The 22,096-nt window shown below is 40.2% G+C and overlaps 1 protein-coding gene across 3 annotated transcripts in view; it reads right to left on the bottom strand.

Annotated features, from left to right (window-relative positions):
- Window positions 1-22,096, bottom strand: part of LOC113161994 (protein sidekick-1) — a 209,043-nt gene that overhangs the window by 85,613 nt on the left and 101,334 nt on the right. For 2 of the 3 annotated variants that reach the window (XM_026359905.2, XM_026359908.2), the window contains exons 5-6: window positions 21,571-21,704; window positions 1,854-1,880 (exon numbers count right to left, since the gene is read on the bottom strand). In XM_026359905.2, coding sequence (XP_026215690.1) covers window positions 1,854-1,880; window positions 21,571-21,704 — 161 coding nt within the window. The remainder of the gene's footprint in view (window positions 1-1,853; window positions 1,881-21,570; window positions 21,705-22,096) is intronic. The other variant, XM_026359906.2, reaches the window with a different exon arrangement.

A 22,096-nucleotide genomic window follows, 5' to 3' on the forward strand; every position in this document is an offset into this window, starting at 1 on the left:
TCATTTGCTTATCTCTCCTGGGAATACTGCATGTGTGTGAGAGCAGGGTGAGTGTTTGTGCGTGTCACTGCGCTCATTAATGCTGCATGCTGACAGCTAAGTGTCATCGTCTGACTACACTTGCCTCAGAATGCCAATATGAAACCACAAGCCAAGGCATGCCACACACACACACACACACACACACACACACACACACACACACACACACACACACACACACACACACACACACACACACACACACTTAAAGCCACACCACACCAAGAGTAGAAGATCCAAGCCCCAAGGAGAGACAGACACAGACAATGGGAAGCAGTGAGAGGACCGAGAAAGATGCCTGATTTTAAATATTCATCTCTTCCTTCAGCTGCCAAACCTTCTATCTATCTCTGTCATCACGCCATACAAGTGTTGAAAGAAGGAGATGGAGAAACAAGAAAAGATGGAGAAAAAGAAGGAGAAACAGGAAACGTAGCAGTAATGGAGTCGAGCTCTCGGGAGTGCTCAATGATTATTTGATTAATTTAGTGTATTATAGTAGTTGCAGCATTTTGGCTGCTTGACAAAACCCACAATGACATAATGAGGTAACATTTCATCATCACTCTGCTGAAATAAGGGCGTGTGCAACTGCTTTATGCCTAAAACTTTTTTTGGTACAGTGTGGAAAAGTTGTTTTTTTTTTGCATATTATTTCTAAAAATCATCCACTTTTGACAAGAGATAATATGTAGTTACTTAGTAAAATGTGAACAGTGAACAGAGTTACTACACTGAAAGGGTAAAAACACAATATGTCAATATTTCACAGTTGTAATTATAAGAGTATGTACCTATTATGAAACATTATAGCAGGCCCTTTGGCACACCGTTCTCTATGACTCAGTGGTTGCATATCAACAGAGATAAACACTTCTATGGCATTTGCAGTTGTTTTGGCACAAAGTGAATTTGCAGCGAGAACACCATGTGGAGGAAGATGGACACCTGAGAGTGTTTCACTAAAGTTCAGGTAATAACACACTCAGGAGACGCTGTCACTAAATGAGTTTGTGTTGATAGAGGATTTGGGCAAAATTTGGTCCAAATTAAGTGAAACCTGTGTCACTTTGCTGCCACCGTCACCTGGAACACTGCTCTCACTTTAACATGCAGTATAACTTCTACATGGAGATGTGTTCTAGCCCTCAGTGCACTGTTCCATAGCTACACTGACAATTGCTGTCGCTGCTCAGATAACATCTCAAAAGCCCTACCTCCACCACAGCATCCCCCTGAAGGCGCAGAGTCAGATTTCCTCTAGGCAGTAGCATATTACTGTCACTTCCCATTCCCTACTCTGCTGAACTTAGTGTTTCTTGATGCGAGTGATGAGGATCAGAGCCCAGATGCCACATATCAACACTGACCTAATAATCAGGACCAAATGAGTCAGCGTAAACTGAGATTAAATACTGAGGTTTTGATTGATCTGATCTTTTGTCAGTGCTAATACAATTTAATTTTAACTTTAGCACAGTTAAAAAGGTGGTGCCATTTATTTACATTAAGTGAATTTTTATATTGTGTTTTAAAAGCAGCTTGAGATTAGCGGTAGCCGAGCTGTACATTTTACGTTTTAGCCACAAGGCAGTGAAACACTCCAGTGGAAAATCTTTTACAGCATGTATCCACCACTGCAGCCAATGTGACCTTCAGCAAAGCATTTAGCAGAACAGCCCTTAGCTCTGACCTTCTGGAAGGAGCAAAGGGTCACAGCAATATTTGTCTCTGTTTACACAGACGAAGAGAAAGAAGGAGTCAGAGAGAAAGAGCAGGCAAGATAATGTAAATGTAAATGGGTTCTTTACCTGTTGACCCGCGGTTCTTCTTGCCAACTGTCCATCAGCCAGAGAGAATGAGATGAAGAGAAGTGGGATGAAAAGGGAAGATAGGAAGTCGGGGGGGAAAGGGGGAAAACAGGAGAGATATAATTAAGATTTCAAGTGTTTCCTCGGGGTGCAGCAAAAACACACATTCTGCAAATACACATTAAAAGAAGCAAAAGAAAATAGAGGTTTTCACAAATCAGCAGCTCTAAGGCATATCAGAGTTAAGGAGGCAAACAGGAAAAGGAGACTCCTTTTCTGAGAAGGAGGAAAAACAAACTGAGAAAAAGCAAGAGACACAGAAATGGATGAAAGGAAGGCAGAGACAGAGAGGAAGAGAGAAGTCCATGTTATCATGGAGTCCAGAGGAAGACAAGCTGTTTGCAGCTCATCCATCAACTGCCAGCTACCAAATTTTGTCTCTCTCATTCACTCCTTTCTTCTCCCCCTCTGTCTCCCCTCTCTGCTTTCTTCCGTTATTTGTCATAAGTCTGGTAGTAGCAAGACTGTAGGCTGCGTGAAAATGATGGCATTGACATTCTACTGGCGAGAAATCTACATTTACTATTCATTTATCAATACACTACCTCTTCACGCTCCCATTCAGCCACTCACTCAACACTTGAATACAGGGTTTGTGTCTGTGTGTGTGTTTGGATGTGAGAGAAAGTGTGCGATAAAAAATGTGCGTCAGGGCCTTAATTTAGATTCTGACGCATCACATCAGCCTCAGTGCAAAGTTCGCTCAGACAGTGTGACACACACACACACACACACAAAGGGACAAGCGATGGAGAGTAAGCTGAGGAAGAACAAAAAAGTAGTTATAAAACACAGAGGAGGAAAACTTCTGAAGAATGTACAGTTGAGATGTTTTCATCATTTCTGTTGTAAAGATTAATCTGCTGTGAGCTGAGGATGATTATCAAACCTCAAAACTCGCTGCTACCAAACATAATTTACAGTAGAACACTATCAAAAACTGTCAACTACCGAAAGTTGGTATTAAGTATCTGTTCAGATTCAGCCTTGTTTACTCGTTCTTCGATCAGACAGCATCTGATTTAAAATTGAAATCTTCACACAGTGTGTTATTTAGGTTCTTGTTCAGATGTAATACTGAGAACTACTGATGCAAACAGGCTGGACGAAACACTAGACATAGTTTAGACAGAAACAAATGAGTTAGTGCTTCTTGAATTCGATGCTGATGCTCTTGATAGATGGGAAAATAATGTCCAGAGCAACAGGGAATTATTTCAATACAAAAAACAAACAAAAAAAATCTAAGTGCACTTCTTGTGGTAGGAAAGTTAAAAAGTAATTATCGGGCATGTGTGAACATCACTGCACCACAAACTGCACCCTGTAAAATAACAATAAAGCTGTTGGGTCAACATGACCGCAAAACAATCTCAACCAAATCAGAACATTACAACCTTCAGCAAGGTAGGATTTATTACAGGGCTGTAGTATTAGACAGCACGGGGTTTAGATGGATACTGTTTTGATTTTGGTAATGAAACTCAGGTCGCACTAGTATCGAGAAAAAATAAAACCTAGAAATTTTTAATTAATATGTCTGAATAAACCCGATTAACTAGAGCACGCGGGCTGTTCAGCAGCAGTATTGGTTAAGTCTATTATTTTGGAGAGTCTGAAACGGGGTCACCACACACACACACACACACACACACACACACACACACACACACACACACACACACACACAGATGAAAACAGACACACTAACAGTAACATGCAGGCTTTGGTCTGGGGGCATACAATTCTGCGTGTGTATTCAAATGATGTGTCACAGTGAGTCATCTTCTGTTTCTAAGGGGAACAGAGAAACAATGGGGACAACAGGGGATAACAGAAAAAGTGTAAGCGACTGTGTGTGTGTGCGTGGGTTTGTGTGTGTGTGTGTGTGTGTGTGTGCGTATTCACAAAGCATCTGACCTCACAGAGCTGAATCCACTAAACACATTTTCTAGTAACTTTCCCTCATTGTTTCCCAAACTCTTTGAAAATCCATGGATGATTTGTCGTCTTAATCAATGTGTTTATTGACGTACATTTCACAGCAGATAAAAGATAACTGATTCAACTCTTGACCCTGCATTTATAGAAACATACGGCAAAATGAAGTACTTCCCTGTGCAACTTCATTAAAATGTTGATGATTCAAAACTGTACAATCTCACAACATGTGTTACTTTTAGGAGGATATTTAGGATGTTCTTAAAAATAAACTGGTGAACTTGGCCATTTTGAAAATATTGGCAAAACAATGGTGAGAGCACCAGTGATTTACCATTGAGGCTAATTGCATCAACAGCTTTATAAAAGAAGTAGTGAACACCGCAGCTTCTAGCTCTCAGTGATCTGGATCCACATGTAGGGAATTGCAAATGAGTAGTAAGTAAACGAGATTGCGAAGGATGGAGAAAGAGACAGTTACGGCAGTGGTTAGGAGGAATATGAAGAGCAATACTACCAATAACAGAAGTGTCTGTTCTCAAAAAATTACACCAGGCACAGCCGTGAGAAACATCAACATTAGGAAAATGCGGAGCATTGCACTGAGTAGAGCTGCATGAGTGCAAAAGTTGCAAGGTGGGTGGCATTTGTAGTAGATGGAACTATGAATGCAACTTTGTAAACCCAAATAATAAATGAAAAGATGGCTCAGAGTCTCCAGTAGCTCGGCACTATAGGAATTCTCTTGGTACAATACACTGGGGAAGAAAAAGAAGGAAAAAAAAAACACACCAAAGTTTTTGAAGAAGAAAAAAGTGAAAACATGACCTGACTGGAATGCAACTGAACATCTCTGGAGTATTTTAAAGCTGAATGTAGGAAGCAACAAAACCCCTCTAGCAAAGACCAGCTGAAAAGAATCATCTGTGAAAGATGGCAGAATATCTCTCCACTGATTTCTGCAAGACTGTTATGATCCATACCCAAGAGGATCTAATCTGACATCAAAAATAAAAGACAAACATAATCTAATTTGCTCTGCAATTTTAATATTTATTTCTAGCTGTTGCGCTTGTCTTTTATGGTAAAGAATTGTGCAGATAAAAAGTTTTTCTGCAGGGCGCTGCATAGGCCAAACTAGGCACTTTCTTATTGAATTAGTTTGTAACATGAATGCAGTATTCCTGCAGTTCACCCTGAGATCAGCGCGACCAAAGATAGATCAGCCACTGCTGGGAAAACATTCCAGACTTGTACAAACCGTTTGTCAATTACTGTGCTGTGTTTAGCATCTCAAATGTTTTAACACACATACACACACACACACTCACACCCTTCACTAGTCCCCCTGCACAGTTCTACTTCAAGGGGCTGTGGCAATTAACAGTCATAAGATGGCAATTCAGTTATTTTTCTATTTTCTATTCAATTTAGTTTCATTTTTGTCAGGAAAGTAGGAAAACTAATGCTTGTTGTCATGGTTTTTGTTGACACTGGTTGATATTAATGCAATGTCCTACATATACAGTTTAAGCTAATGTGAAAATATTAGTGTGAGTCTAAGTGCGTCTTGGCCTTGAGTATGATTTGTATTCATGAATTCACTGTTGTGTATTCAGCTGCCTGAAGGACCTACAAACAAGCAGGTCACTATGTCCATGTGTGTGCTGCTACTGTGTGCATGTGTGTTCTTGCAGTACTGTGTCTAGGTTGTTGTGTACAACAGTGGACAAGTACAGCTTTTGTGTGTTGTATCTGCTCCTCAACACAACAATCTTGCGTGCTACACCTGTCCTTTTGCGTATATAAAGGTTGATGTTGCTATGTGTGTCATGTCTCACCGTGTTATTGTCCCAGCTGACCTGTGCAGGTGCTGCCCTTCAGTCCGTAGCTGTGGGTCACCTATGCTGCAGCACCTCCACACCCTCTATGACTCACCCCACCTCACCTCTCTCGACACACATACAGCCCCGTTGAGCCCTTCTTCCTTCCTCTTCTCCATCTACATACAACCAGACACCCCTAGCCCTCGGTGACAATCCAATCTCTTGTTTAGCCTCGTTGTGTCCTCCCCATCCACCCACATTGGTGTCCACTGTCACATTTCCCCAAGTGAAACAATACTTCTTTTTTTTTTTTGCAACATGCCTTTGCCCCCCCCCCCCCCCCCCTTAGCCGTTTTAAACCCAGAGTTCAACCTCAAACCCCTTACGATTCCAATTTGAGCTGTCAATCTCGCTTTGCCCCTCACTCCGTTCCTGCTTCTTCTCTAAACCACACACAGACACACACCCATTTGAAATTCATATCAATGGTTAAACAAATGTACACCTCCGATTTTCAATCCTGACACATTCACAGAGAGAAACACAAGGATGCGTAGACCCATTTACACAAACACACACAACACGCATAGATGTGTCCAGTCAAATAATAAGCTGGGTGGAGTGTTCACACCTCAGAGAAATTCCTGACTGACCCAGATGGTAAAACTTCTCAATTTGTATGCATCCTTTTCCATTACAGTCAGCAGTCCATCCCAATCTGTAAATCTGACCAGACTCAAGGTGAACTAACTATTTATGTGCACCTTATAAACAGCACAGAGCAAGTTTAGATATTTGATTTTGGTTTACATACAACCCCGCTATCTTCAAACCCTGTCTTTTGCTCAGATTCTCCTTAAATGTGGAGTCTGGGAAGGTTACATCCTCTCGCTGTCTACCTGTCTGTATCAAACACTAGCACCAGTTGACCTTTCCAATTTACCATGTCAATCATGCACACACAGAGACAGTATGCACAGCCCAGTCGTCCATACACGTACAGGTAAAAAGTTGGTGTCAATCATCCTTGTATGGAATCCCAAATGTCACCAGGACTTGACATTCTCTTTGCTCACTCTTGGACAGAAAAAAGGTTACCTTATCTCTGCCTTCCTCCTCAGTTTTACTTCTCTCTTGGAAATCTCTTTTTTTTAAAATTTAATTTGTACTCTCTCGTCTTTTTATCCAATCTAATAAGACATTAGGCTTATTTGTGCCTAAACAGATAGACTCAAATGTGCACTTGAGATAAAAAAACACCAGTCCCTTGTTAAACATTACTTCTTATCACCTCATGAGTCAAACAGAGCACAGAAATGAGACAATGAATAAAAAGGTTCCATTAAAAGGGATAAGCAAACAAATATTCAGCCTTAAAAAGAAAAAAACTGAAGTTTGAAGAAAAAAAAAGATGAGAGTCATATAATGAGACAAAGATGTAAAGATGTTTAATTCATACAGTAAGTCTGACAGGAAGATTTCCAATTCAAAAGAACAGAGTTAGCACCTCTGATCAGTGACACATTATAAAGTTGAAGCTCGAGAATATTAAAAGGCAAGCGACAGATGAAAGGACAGGGGAAAGTCGAAGTCAAAAGGTGTAGCTTCAATGTGCAATAACGTGATATAGCTGTGTTCCTCAGTCCTGTGCCCACCACAAAATACCAAATGGAGAGACCACAAGAGACAGGAGCGGGATATGCATCATTATGCCACATTCAGGCAGACATTCGTCCTGTGTGAAAAAACACACAGTGGGATGTGTGTGTGTGTTGTTTCATGTACCGGTAGGCTGATGAAATATAACCTGGGAAGTCCAGTTAGAGGAACAGTATAACAGGCTTTTAAAAGCCTGTTATACGCCCGAACACAAAATGTAAACTGTGTGTTTATGTTGCATAGTAATACAAGGTGTGCATAATTTCATGTGACTACCCAAAGCAGCATCTTGCTGGTTGACGCCACGTTGTACGTTTCTTGCCGTTTGGTGGAGGCCCTGTGGTGCAGAGACACACTTCTTGAATAAAAAAGGCGGTTTTGTCATGCAGTGCAAAACGCTGTGTAAACATGACCTTACTAAATCAGGGTGCCCCGCTGCCTCTCTTCTTCATGAGAGGTAATCCCCTATCTCACACTCCTTCTTCATTGTCACACCTTCTCTGTCTTTATCGCTCTACCTGTCTCCTATCTCTTCTCCTTGTCCCACAGACTGGAACGCGCAGCAAAAGTAAACAAGCCTCATAAGAATATAAGAGGATCCTGAATGTTAAGTGCCTCCTTTAGAAACAAGTGGTTTTCCAGCTGAACATTTAGAGCTCTCTCTGTAACGTCTGCTTTTGACACAGTCCATTCATTTACTACACTCCAGTGAGTGAAGGGAAGAGGCCTGGAGGAATGTGACAGATCAATGGAGGGTAACATGTCCTGGCATTTCCTTGGGCACTTCCTTGAAGGGTAAGGCACTCGCTCACAAGCTCACAGCCTTTGGAGCAGAGTGGAGACGAATGTAGTCAGAATTTACTGATACCCTTTGGGAAACTCCCTTGAAGAAAAGCATTGCATCATATGGTGCTGTCACAACATACTGTATATCCTTAAAGTCTACAAATTAGGATGATTTCTTATTATTTGTCATGTCACTGGTAAAGTCTCTTGTGTGGGGTTTTGGGCTGTATCTGAACAGTTTTGACAGTTGTGATGGAAACATGCTGACTTCGGTTGTCAGTTGAAATTGGTCGACCTAAACGTCCACTGACAGTTTGGTGACAAAAGAGTTTTAGGATCAGGATCCCACGATGTGACTGCTCCTACGGCCCCATTTTACAAACCAACTAATCCGACTACAACATGAAATGATGCTGAACACACTGGTGAGTCAGCATAATGCTCCTGCCAAAAAACACATTTAGCAAACCCTCAAATGCACTTAGAAAAATTGACATGTCATGTTGTCCTGTTTTCCTCGGCTTCACAACCAGCCGATGTTAAGGCTCAAGCTTGTTTGTTGATCTGCTATATTTTCAAAACGTGTGTTTTTTATCTATTTATAATGTAGCATTCTAATTCACCAGGCATTTATCTCCCCTGCTGACATGTGTCAAAACTGATGTTATGCAGAGTGGCAAGAGACAAAAAATGGCTAAAGAGCAAAGCAAAGCATAGTTTACAGTGGGAAGAACATTGAAATCTGCTTAATTGCCTGAAAAAAATAAACTGACTGTTTGATAATTCTTACTAAAAGCATTCTGTAGATTTTCTCCTTTCCCAAACATCACTTATTCAGTCATGCCTCTTGTGAAAATATACTAATTGCATGTAAACAAAGCCATATTGAATTGTATATTAGCCTCTTGTCGTAACAACAACAAACAGATTTCCCTCTTACAATCACACTGCCGGACTCAGTGTCTACTTGTATGAGCGCACACGTGTCCTCTGTGCCTTTATGTCTATGGATTTATGTAAAGTCATCACTCATTGGGACAACAACAGTTAGGGTCTGTGTCTGATTAATGGTGTAATTGATTAAGCGGTTCAGAGATAGATTGGTTGGAGCTGGCTATAACTGAGTCATTAGAACTGTGATAGATCAGTGAGATCTGGCTGCAGATGTTCCGCCTGGCTCTGGACAGCACGGCCCAGTAATGGACATCATCTGTCTGTCTGTGGATCACAATATGTCCACAAGCACACACTGTGTGCAGTGTCTGATTGTGTGAAGCTCTCTATAAGTGAACACATCTCTTTTGTTCATTCGCTGCAAACAACCAGAGAAGGGAGGAGAGAGTGGCAGGAAGGTAAGTAGGGATGCAGAGGAATGAGGAGAAGGGTGGAAACTATTTTTGGATTAAAAGCCCTGTTGATCTATTCCTGTTTTCAGCATCCCTTCTCAATCTTCAACTTTTATATTCTGCCTCTCTTTCTTCCTTCCTATCCATCTCTATCGTCCTCAAAGCTTTCTCAGTTTTGCACTTGCTCACAGCTCTGCTCTTTTTCTTTGACTTTCCCCGGTACCCGATGTCTCCCTGTCCTCATCTCTTCTATGCTCATCTCTTTTTTTTTTTTTATCTCTTCTTCTTTCACTAATTCTTAGCAAGTACTTTATTTGCCCTAAAACCCTCATCGAAAAACAGTGCCTATATGTACACACTGATAACACAGGGGACAGGAGGACAAACACACGCACACTTTGTGCATGAATTAGTAAAGGGGTGTAAAACGTAGCTGTATATTAGAGGGGCTTTAACAAATGAAGACGGCACAGTGAGAAGCACCACCCACACAGTCTTTCACACCATGGTGTCAGTTCAACATGTAGACGCTAATGAACAAATCAGATATACAGTATGTGTGCTCAGTGTGAATTTTTGTGTTTGTCTATGCCAACATGTGTTTGTTGGTGTGAAAATGGTAAATATTAACATGACCTCTCCTTTATGATGGCTTAAAATTAGGCTTAAAAGAGTTTGAGACTTCATTCCTAACCCTGAAAACTGCAGATGACAAAGCATCTATAGACCCATGACAACTGAGTAAACTCAATCTGCCGATGATGTCAGAGGTCTTTGAATTAAGAATGCTTCGTAAACTTCTGGTTTCAAGGCCAAGAATAAGTTGTCAAGCTCAATCAATATACTTTCTGCTTTTGTTCCAATTGTCTGAGTTATTTGTCTCTCCCTATTTTACCTTTTGTGGTGATAAAGATGCATTTTTATCGTCTCCACAAAGCCCTGGAGTCTTATTGTATTTTGGTGGATGTATTAAACTGGTGCACATGCTTTAACTAACTCTGGTGCTTATAAACTTGAGTAAAATGAACCTCTTGTCCCACAAGTCAAGGTGACTAGCTGATGAAAAAATAAACAAGGTAAGCAGATTTTTCAATCAGCCAAAATAATGAACTGTCTTTTGTGTCACAAACACATTTGTCTCTGGATTTGTTGAAAACTAAATTAAAGAGTACAAAGCAGCTTAAAGCATAGTTATTTTAATATATTGTTTAAGGGTTGAAAAAATTAATTAACTTCATAATTCAATACAATTTGAAGCCCTGAGCTTAAACTTCTATTCGTGAACACAGATGACCTAAACTCTGCATGGTCTTTAAACACTTTCCAGACAGGTGTTTGCAAAACATGGATGACCTAGATTCTGTACGGTCCCTGAACACCTCGCTATGACAATGTGCTAATTAAATTGTTTCACTGTTTGTTAGACATTAGGACATATCTAACTAATAATATAATATAATATGATATAACTAGTATCTAATATTATCAATTATTTTAAATAAAGCCCAAGTAGTCAAACTGTATTAATTAAAGTATTAATGTTTTGGTTTTGGTGTCTTGCTTCACTGCTGACTGACGCTAACAAACACCTCACCTTTTATTCACAATTTTTCCATCCAAAATGCCTCCTCACATTATTTCTCTAATGATTTGGTTTCACAATTTTCCATCCAGCTTTGGTAGGTTCCCCCATTTTGTGTTAATGAACAAGAATTGCTTTGTTTACTGAGGGCAACTAGGCATGCAACAGAACACAAAGACAGTGCATTTTATGAAAAACCCCAGCTGGAGTATAAGGAATGGCCTGTTGAGATTATTCATTGTGAATTTTGAATTGAGACAGATCATTATAAAAAGAAATGAAATGTTTTCCCACACTGATAAGTTTTAACCAGAAGTAACAGCCCGAGTAGTTGTTTGTTGTAAAATACTTAGTATCTGAGTTTGGAAATTGCATTGCCCCACACTAATTCCCACCTGTCAAAGTGCACTGCATTTAAATAGGTTGTGTTGTACAGAGCTGTGTTGCATATACCGTCCTGTACAGTATGATTTTCATTCAGTATTCCTTCCATTCACACACACATTCATACATGATTGCCTTATAATCAGGTTGGGGATTTTTGCTCAAGGACAGATCAACATGTGGACAGGAGGAGCCAGTCCCACTGTGGACGACCTGCTCTACCTCCTGTGCCACAGACAACTTTGATTTCCATAAAATGTACAAATACATACAGAAAATTACAAGAATTATGTTGTGTGTGTGCATGTTGCTCATACACACACACAATCTAATAACTGACACCATCACCTCTTTCCCTCTGCCACTGAACCCTTCCTCAGCACCTAATCATCTCGTCTCCAATTTACCCATCTTTCTTCTCTTCTTTCGATCCAATCTTTCCTTTGCTGCCCTGCTCCATCACTCAGCAGCTCCATTTTCCCCTCAATCTCTATTCTTCTCTTCCACTTCTACCGCTTCAAATTAACATCTGCTGACTGGCCTGCTACTCCAGTAGCTTGTTACACCCAGCAGGAAGCACTAACACACAGTGACAATCAGTGTGCTTGCATGCAAAATAATATTTCACTTATATTTGGGATCCTCAGAAATTATCTGTGAAAACTCTGAATATGAGCTTATACAGGCTGGCATAAAGCAGCACTACTGAAAACAGTGGGAAAACTGTAAAACGTTTTTCTCCACGTACACTGCCTCCAACACGAAGCCTTAGCTGGAGTAAAGCTCCAATTCAGAATACTAATGTTCCTGCACACTTACTGACACACATACGCACACAGAGTTTGCAGGGTGTGTAGGGAGGCAGTGATAAGGACAGCTGTGTGACTGACAGGATCATTAAAACCACAAGCACCATGCAACTTATCTGCGCACTTGACACCTCATTCAGCAGCCTGTGTGCGTTTCGTATGTGCTTGTGCATTTCGTCTCCATAAGAGAGATGCGATGGTATCCCGTCCCAGTATTTGTGTGGAGATGCATTAGTCAGCCTCGGTACATCAACTACGTTTCCGCCTACATCCTCCACAACAGCAACGCATTGCTCCATCCTCCTTCTGCTTGTTCTAGTAGACGCTGCTTCTCATCTGAACAAATGTATCAACATAGGAAATTGTTCCATCTGCTTCTTTCTGTTATTGCTGCAGACTTATTGATACACACACAAACACCCACTCACACAGAGCCAGGCATGACTGCAGCCATGTACACACCAGTGTCTCCCACACATGGAGCTTACTTGCTTGGGTCGCTCAGGTATTTTAACAGCCACTTTATTTATTTATTTCTTTAAAAATCTGTTCCAGAGAACACCGTCATCTGCAATCTATCAACTAGAGGACAATTTCTCCTCGCTCTATTGCTCCTGCACCTGATTGTTCTGCTGTCATGAGTGTACTGACAAGCTTTAATAATGCTAGCTCTGTGCTATGTCAACAAACAAAGGGGATGCATTTCCACGTTTCAGCAGCAACATTCACGCTGTGTCAATAGTAATATTATCTCTGAACAACTTTTAAAGACTTTGAGCTACAGTCAAATTTGTTGGGTGTGAATGTGGCAGATTATTTGGGTTGTGTGCAGAAAATATCAACAGAGCTGCTTCACATTTTGCTGATCATTTATCAGATCCAATGAGATCAGATGTTGCCGACTAACGATAATTCAATGATTCAAGTTTATGTTGGACAAAATAAAAAGGAGTTGTCAGCTGTAAGTGAGCTACTAATTTTTAGATTTTATGATGCATCAACATTTATTTGTAATTTATCAATCTACCAATCTATCAATTTTTAAGTGCATAGAAAGTTGTGTAACGTTCATGCTGTATAGTTGGGAAGCTCATTCTGTCAATGTAGCACCACTGAGCTGTGTGGTCTACCACACAAACCAGACACCGTTGCTGGCAGAGCACAGTGGGTGAAAAGGATTGTAGACCTAAGCTTTGCTTGGTTAGGAAAGTGCTGTTGATTAAATATGCATCCAAGTTTGGATGTAACTGCAATAGAACATTAACACATTACACTCGCTGCCGCTAACTTAGCTACTGTACTGTATATTGTATATTGTATATTGTATATTGTATATTGATCTTCATATTGACTTGAAGCAGAATATTGAAGTATTTTTAAGTGTTAAGTATATTTCTTGATTTCTGATCTATCTGATTTTATTATTTCCATGTTAGTGGAACAGAGTTATATTTGAAATATCAATTGTCAATACAGATTTTATAGATCATTATTTATTGTCCCCCTAAGATGGAGCAGCTACAACTCCTGTACAAACCTGGTTCAAACCCTGCTCACAGATAAACAAAGAGTCACTGTACTGTAGTCAACCATGTTGGCAGAAATCTGTTTCAGGCTAAAACTTTCTGACTTTCAGTGTCACCTTTTCTTCTCCTTCTTTCGATCCTGTTCTCTGGCCTTTTTACCTCCACTGCCTCTGCTTGTTCATTGATTCTTAGAAACGTGTTACATCCACTGCCTGTGACTTTTTGTCTGTTTTCTTTCCCACTGGACACCTCTCTAACTAACTGCTTTTGTCCATTTATCTTCTATTTTATTTCTGAATGAAAGATGATCTGAAGACAGTTTGAGTGGGTGGACAACTGCAAAATGTTCTGTCATATCACGGGCATCTGTCTTAATTTATTTCCTCATACTGTAAAACACACTTGCAATTAGATTCATAAGTAGGTGGAACAAGTAGAGCATACATATAGAGCCACACACAGAGACAAACAGTTCACTTGTCATACTGACACAGTGTGTGAGTTAGTTTCCTGTCTGTCCTTCTATCACTCTATCTCTGTCTGTTCACAGGGGTTTTAATTATAGAACCACAGAGGAGCCTCATTACACAAAAAGAAAACGAAAAGGGGCTGAGAGAGAGACAGAAATGAAAAAGACAGAGGAAACAGACAAAGAGAGGAGACTGGGATCAACAGAGAGGAGTCTGATCCCTTTGCAGCTGAAATATTGAATATAATAATTCCAGACACAACCAGCAGTAGCCGAAATTACTCAAAGTACTAATTCATTAGCCTAGCCTTCTTATCAGACTGTATCAAACGCACATGTGGGAGTTCCACATCTGTACAATTCAAATTACCAGACTTTAAATACAAAGCAGATGATTGTTGTTCTAATGTGTCCTCACACGAGGTTAGATCTTTCAAATTAACCTAGCACGCACAAGGCTGCAGCTGTAAGAATGTTAGAAAAATAATGTGTGGTGAAGGTGCACACCAGCAGCCATTCTTCAAGATTTACATGCAATTAAATGCATCAGTGATTCTGTTAAGTGACCTTCAGCATGCATGATTATCTACTTGGCTGTATTCAAGTTGGGCATTGTGAATACAGGCTTCCTACGCAACCACTTCTTCAAAAGGCTCGACTCTGGCCGGAGTTTATTTAGTGCATATAAAGATTTTCTTAACTATTCTATTCAGTTACTAATTTAGAATTTTTTGGCACGGGAATCCTTTAGTCCACATATAACTATGTAGGCAACATCCTGGGAAAACAAGTAATTATTACAACTTGATATTAAATGCAAAAGGTCTCTCAAGAAAGTCTGCTCTATGATGTTGTATAACAGAGCACATATGCATTTTACACACACCTCAAAAGGAAAAGAAGCTTTCCTGCAAGTTAATACATTCAGCCTTGTGATATTTGAGAGGAATCAAGTCAGTCAGATGGTCGCAAAATGAGTGCTGCTGTGAAAAAATGTGGTCATTTGGTGAGTAAGCGTGCACACACTCCAGCTTCTGAAGCCCATGTGGAGTTTTATTTTGTCTTCAAGCTCTACTTTCAAAAGAACCTGTGTCTAGTTGCCTGAAACCAACAGCTTGGACCAAAATAAGTTTGCTAATAAATAAGTTATTGCAACTTGCATTCTTGCAGAATGTTGCTTGTTGCTTTCTATGGAACGCTTCTGCACAGATAGTGTGATGAATGACATTAATATAAACATTTTGTGCTAATCTGCTAGTTGATTAGTTAAAAAAATGTATAAGCCCTACACAAATAATCTGCCTACTCGAATAAAATCAATTTGCTTGTTAAGGCAATTCTTATTTAAGTAAACTGAGTAAGTTAAGATCAGCACAGGAGAAGAAAATGTGTAAAAGATGTGTAATAGTCGTTCAGCTTCAGGGTTGTGTCTTTCACCAGCAATTACTGCCAATAACCTCATTTACCAAAAAGTAAACCACATGGCTTCCTTGTACTTTTTGGACTCTGATTGTGGTTACACAAAACCCAGCTTTTCTTTCACAAATCAAATTAGCATGTACTATTCTGATCTGAGAACTGCTTGCCAATTACAATTTAGCACCCACCAAAAAGATTCTCTATACAAGAAGGTCCCTGTTAGCTAACAGGATAAAAGTCTAACAGACAACATCTGAGCATGTCTGTGAAATCTCTGAGCCATTTTTATCTTGTTAAATAAAGAATATTGGCAGCTGCTTCCAAGCGCTGCCATAGATTCTGCCTGTAATTAATTAAGAGCAGTCATTTGAGGGGGAGAAGAAAGATTTAGTGTCACTGTTCAGTGCATACACCTGTGTTTGTACCAGGGGCTGGTGAGTTGCTACACAGCTTCCAATTTGTTTGTTGTTAGGGGTCACCAGCCAAAAAAGTCTGGGCAAAAATCATACTCCGTGTCTCTTTCTCACTGGTTTGGTTCAAGTCTCTGGGGACAGACTCCCTAAGCAACTCTACAAGCTGCAGTGTCTATATATGCAGAGCACCAGGAGGCAACTGTGACAGATCATTATGTTGCCATGTTGGTTAGAGAGGTTTCTATGGTGTTTCTTGAAGCCTACTAAAGCATGATGCAGCAAAATGCATAACAGCACATGATGAGCAGTGCAAACGGGGATGCAGGAGATTCTCTGATCCTATGTTTTAGCTTTTAAATGAGGGTTGGCAGGTGTTGGGGTTTGCGACACTACAATGCACCAACACACATGGAAACACGTGTGTGCACACAAGTCACATAGACTTTACCTCACAAAAACACAATCACACACTCACTCTCTCCAGGGACACTAAAATACCTCCAATTAGACGCGCCACAGAACAACTGAGATGGGACCTGGAGCAAAAACACACAGACACATATACACTGATGCTCACACACATGCATAGAAAGATCTACGGCAGGCTCTCACTTAAGAGTCAGTGATGCAGAAGCAAAACATCTGGAAGGGAGGGAAGACAATTAGAGAAATAAACAAATGACACGAAGACACAAATGCACGTTGTAATAACACAAACATTGCTACCGAGTCCATACTTATGCAAACAGGTTTAGGTGTGTATCAAACGATTCAAACTCTATCTTTTAATAAAATGAGAACACGTGTCGTGCAATATGTTGTTCAAATGTTCAATGCTAAACATACAACTCTACATACAACTACTCTAGGTTTTAGCGAGGTCAGCTTAGTCAGATACTGCACGAGTCTATTCTTCAGTTCCTGTCACTTCCCAGGGCTGCAGGGCGACAAGCCCTGCTTGAGGTAGGCGGGGAAGGATAAACGGGAGAAGTGGAGTGATGTAAAATGTCAGAGACGAGGGGAGTCTCCAAGGAAGCGTAATCAAACTCAGACAGAGTCTGCTCCAATCACCAAGCCTAGGTAATCAAACTCAGACTCCCGCACTCTTGCCAACACACACACAGACACACACTGATTAAGGTTATGAAACGATATACAGTAAGGTTATTTTACAATGCATTTATACACTTGGCACAAATCCCATAGCTCCGCCAACTCTTACTGTTAGCTTTGCGTCACTCTCTCGTCTCAATGTCTCAACTGCACGATTGCTCGTTATTTATATATGTGCTGTAGTGAACTAAGATCACAGTATACGTGACAACTGCCTACCGACTGTCTCTGTTCTTTATTCACCAAAATCTAATTTCTAACTCAAATCATCACAGTAGAGAACTATGAGGCTTCAAAGACGAGCTGCAAATTTCTAACAACTTCTTCCAACTTTTTTGCATTCAAGAGAACTTATTTCTAAGAAACTTTGCCAGGGGTTTGCATTGACTTCTACCATACAGTAATTACAGAGCTACAGTAGAACGATTTTTAAAGGGGAATACCACAGATTTTATTCATCAAGGTCAGTGCACTAGTTATGGGAAGTGCTGCTCAGCCTGTGAAAAGAGTTGTAAAAAGCCTTCTGGAGGGAGCTTTGCCAAGTCTGAGAAATAACTAAAGTGATCTCAGCTTATGTTTGGAGACTACAGACGTAAGAGAAAGTCTGTGTTGCATACAGGTTTTGAAGAATATGAAATATGTGGGCATTTCTGAGTCATCAATAATTTATCAAAAAGTTACTATCAACTAGATTTAAGGACTCAATGTTAGTTCATTGCTGCATCTATGGAAAAAGTCCCCAACTTTATATAAGTAAAATACAAACTTGCTGGAGACCTGTTACAAAGACAGGACTCTGTAGAAAGTGCTTCTATGTATGCATGAAACACTCTAAGCTATTTCTTGCAGCTCAGGAACCATTAACAAGCGTGACATTACTGTCTTCTCTATAGAAAAGATAAAGGCAGCTGATCAACTACAGCCTAAAGCTGAGACAGCATTTAAAGTTCTATAGTAATTATATTAGCATATGTATGTCACATTCCTCTAACCTCTCTTCCTATTCTTATTCTACCTTCTGTTCTTTCCTCCTGTAAACCCTGAATGCCCTCTCTTCTTTCATTCATCTCCCTTTCTCCACCACATCTAAGATCCACACACATCGAATCACACAGTATTCATCACACTTCCCCTTTTTTTTGACACAGTGTCTTTGTCTTTTTTAAGTTGTTTTGTCTCATTTCTTTACTTTGCAAAGTGCATGTCTTTCATGATGTCCACATATGCTGAATGTTTCTTTCGCATGTCTGTGTGAGAGAGAGTGTCTCCCTCCAATGAGTGCTCTCTTTGGGGATATTTTGCTGCTCTAATGGCCTGATGTAAAAATCTACAAAGACCTGAGCCACAGTGAAATGAATAGAGCCACACAGGTATGCAGACACTGTTCTGGGCATCAGGGAGACTGACTGCTGTTTTGACTGACAGGCTGAGGTGTGTGTGAATGTGTGTGAGAGTTGAAGAGAGAGAGATGATAGCAGGTATGCATGAAGCTTAATTAATTGGAGTAGGGATCCTCGTCTCCTGTCACTACCAGAAATACCCTGAGGCCATTAGAACTCTCTTTAATGCAAACACACACACACACACACACACACACACACACACACTGAATCAGTGTATACTGTACAGTAACTAATTGACCAGGCCTGTACCTTGAGTCTGACCCTGCCTCCCAGAAGTGGCTGTGCTGATGTGATTTACATCATTGAATGAGTATTTGTTCGCCTTGTACAGCACATGTTCTGCTTTGAATATTAAAATTCAAACTTCTGTCCAATCTGTCATGTTGAGTCTGCAGCGATGACGGACTGAAAATGTCTTCTGTAACACCATATGTTGTCTGTGGTGATAAAAAGCTCCAGGAGCTGTTTATTTTAGAGCGGGGGCTGTACTTCCACTGATTACAGTGTGTGACCTCTCACCAAGCTGTTCCACTGCTATCAATTGTGGCTGTTCCAGCTCAACCACGGACGACAGTTAGTGCTTTTATTTTCAGCAGTCTGGGCCACAGTTACAGGATGGTGGTCAGGGACATGCAGATAATGGATCTGTCAAGTAGGCAGGTCATACAGCTAGTGTAGAGTATTGTGCCACTTTTCTCTGCTCTTACAAACTTAGCAGATTAGCCAACACATTTTGACTGTCAATCATTAAACAGAATGAACAGACAAGTTTTACAAATTTTAGAAAAGGCCTCATTTCTTCAAAGGGTTGTTCGGAGGTTGAGACTTGAATTAGGAATGCATTATTTCAGCATATGTCCTCACAACTATTGTGTGCAGGAAATATATAAAGTACTTTCTTCTCCATCAGGCCTGACATTAACAGGTTGTTGGTCATATCCTCTGTCTACACCCACGACTCACTTCATTAATTCTTTTTTCTGTCTCTTTCTCCACAAGTTCTCTATCTCTCTCTTGTTCTTCTCTGTTGAGCACAATGCCAAATCAAAGTAAGAGAGGGGAGAATAGAAAATAGGTATCTCATTTATTCAGCTGAATTTCTGAAAAGACAGACAACATTTTTAGAAATAGAAAAATTGACTGACAGCTATGAACTTCTAGCTTCAGATCTGGTACAGGCTGCTTAATGGAAAGGAGAAAAGAGGGGAGACAGGAAATGGAGGGAGGAAAAGGTAGGACAGGAAATACATGAGTGCCGTGTTACTCTCAGCGTAACAGCAATTGAGATTTCTTTATGTACAATTGATTTTTCAACATTGTCATCTCGCTAATAAAGGTAAGACCATAAAAAAAAGAATCACTGTCATTAGTGTAATTTACTATGTGTTACATCACACATGTATGTTCCAAGTCCATTCACAGTCAGAGTAACACACCTTTCAATTTTCAAACCAAGGGTGATTAAAAGATTATAACACAAAGAACCAAGAAGAATCACCTGCTGTTTCCACTTCCCTCTTTCACATTTTCAGACTCTCCAGTCAGAATAACAAATTACTGAATCAAATATGCAGTTTTATAGCAAAGGCTATTTACCCAGGAAATGTTTATAGAAGAAAACACATACAGACGTTTATGGCAGAAGACTGATCAGTGAAGCCTAAGAATACCCTTACCGTTCCTAAAAACACCCAGGGGAGCACTCCACACTGACAGCTGTAACAAGGTACTGTGCGTTTATTTATGTGATTGTGTGTATGTGTGGGTGCATTTGAGACAAAGGATGCCAAAGGATACGACCCTGTAAAGAGAATCTAATTAAAACTCTACACTGCCACAAGGGACAGAACATACACTCCCTCCCTCCCTCATTTAGCCATAGTGAACACTTCAGCTGAAGGACTGTTAGACAGTAGAGTCTATCCTTCGGCCTCCAAGGAGAAACGGTGGTATTAAAAATAAATGGTATTATGCGACATGCACAGCTAATCAAATGCAGTTAGGTTTAAACTGCAGGACTTTTTGAATGAGGGATTAGCATGGCTGACTTAACCCTTTAAAAAACCACACTTCAACCGACTCAGGGTAATTAGGACTTCAGTGTTGCTTTAAAAATCAAGCATCTGTAAACACAGTCAGTGGTATATTGATAAATGGTGGTCACCCAGATGCTGGATGTGGTTAGTTACAAATGTCATGTTTAAAAGAGCCAGAAAAAGAGGGAAAAGGGGCAGAGATTGGGTGAGAATCGGGATGGAGAGGTGTGAGCAACTGTAAAGTCTCCTGAGGAAATGAGACCGAATGAAGTGATCGTAAAGCAGAGCTAACTTTAGGTAAAGGCTGTATTTTACATGCCACAGCACAAAAGCAACATCAGTCAAAGAACAAATGACACCAACTGGACCTGTGTACGTAATAATACAAGTTTCACAAATCACATATTATATGAAGCTTACAAAATGTAATGAATGCAAACATAAGTTTGCTGTTTTTTAGTGTGTTGGTGAAGTTTTTTAAACCACTGTCCACACCTGCTGCTACTCTCATTTGCAGTCAGCAGTGAACACTTGGCTGCCAATCAAACTGGCTTCTGTGCCAACAAATAGCATAGATTTCAAATGAATTCTCAGCTTTCTTTAGCTTATTTCTTTCTTTCCATTTTTAGTTAAACTGTATTGACATCTACTACAATTTTATAGATGCTCGTGATAACACAGAGCATCTAGTCACGTTTCAAAAGTCTAAAAATAAAAGGTGAAAAGAAATCCTAAATGTGACTAACTAGAACTTTCTCAACAATTCTGAAAATCCTCTAATCCACAATGTGTCTTAGTTAATTACAGAACAGAGTTGTTTTGTTTGTGAGATTTAAATAGCAGTATGGTTTCATGTCAATTAAACTGACTCTGCGCTAAGTTAATTGGTGGGATTGGTTGGTAATGAACGCTAACAATTTAGATCCAGGCATAATGATTTTGTACCTGAGATGCTCAGGTAGATGGCGGGGCTTGTCACATTCTCTCCTGTCATCTCGTTCACCGCCTCCACGTGGTAACGTCCTGCGTCCGTTGCACTGGTTGCCAGGACAACCAGCTGATTGTCCAAAGTAATTGCTCTGCAAGGCACAAACAAAACACACAGAGAACAAGCGATTAGAAAACATAACAAGTGGAAGCAAAAGACGTCTCCTAGCGCTGCTTCGTCTCAGACAAGAACACTGCTCAAACTAAGACTCTGACAAGAGAAGAGTATTTGGTACATGGATCATTTAGGATTCATAAGGGGGGGAGGAAACACTGAATACTAGCATCAGGAAGGAAAGAGGATTGAGGAAGCTTAAATAAATCTCTCCTTCTGTCTCAGATTGATATGTGGCTAATTTTGTGTCTCTTTAATTCTTTTGGCTATTCCCGTTGTTTGTGTATTGTCTTCTGTTCCCCCTTCTTTACACTGATCCATTGTCATTTCCCCGTGTACCAGCACCAATCAATACAGAACAAACACACA

This window comes from Anabas testudineus, chromosome 1 (assembly GCF_900324465.2).
Source record: "Anabas testudineus chromosome 1, fAnaTes1.2, whole genome shotgun sequence".
Lineage (NCBI taxonomy): Eukaryota > Metazoa > Chordata > Actinopteri > Anabantiformes > Anabantidae > Anabas > Anabas testudineus.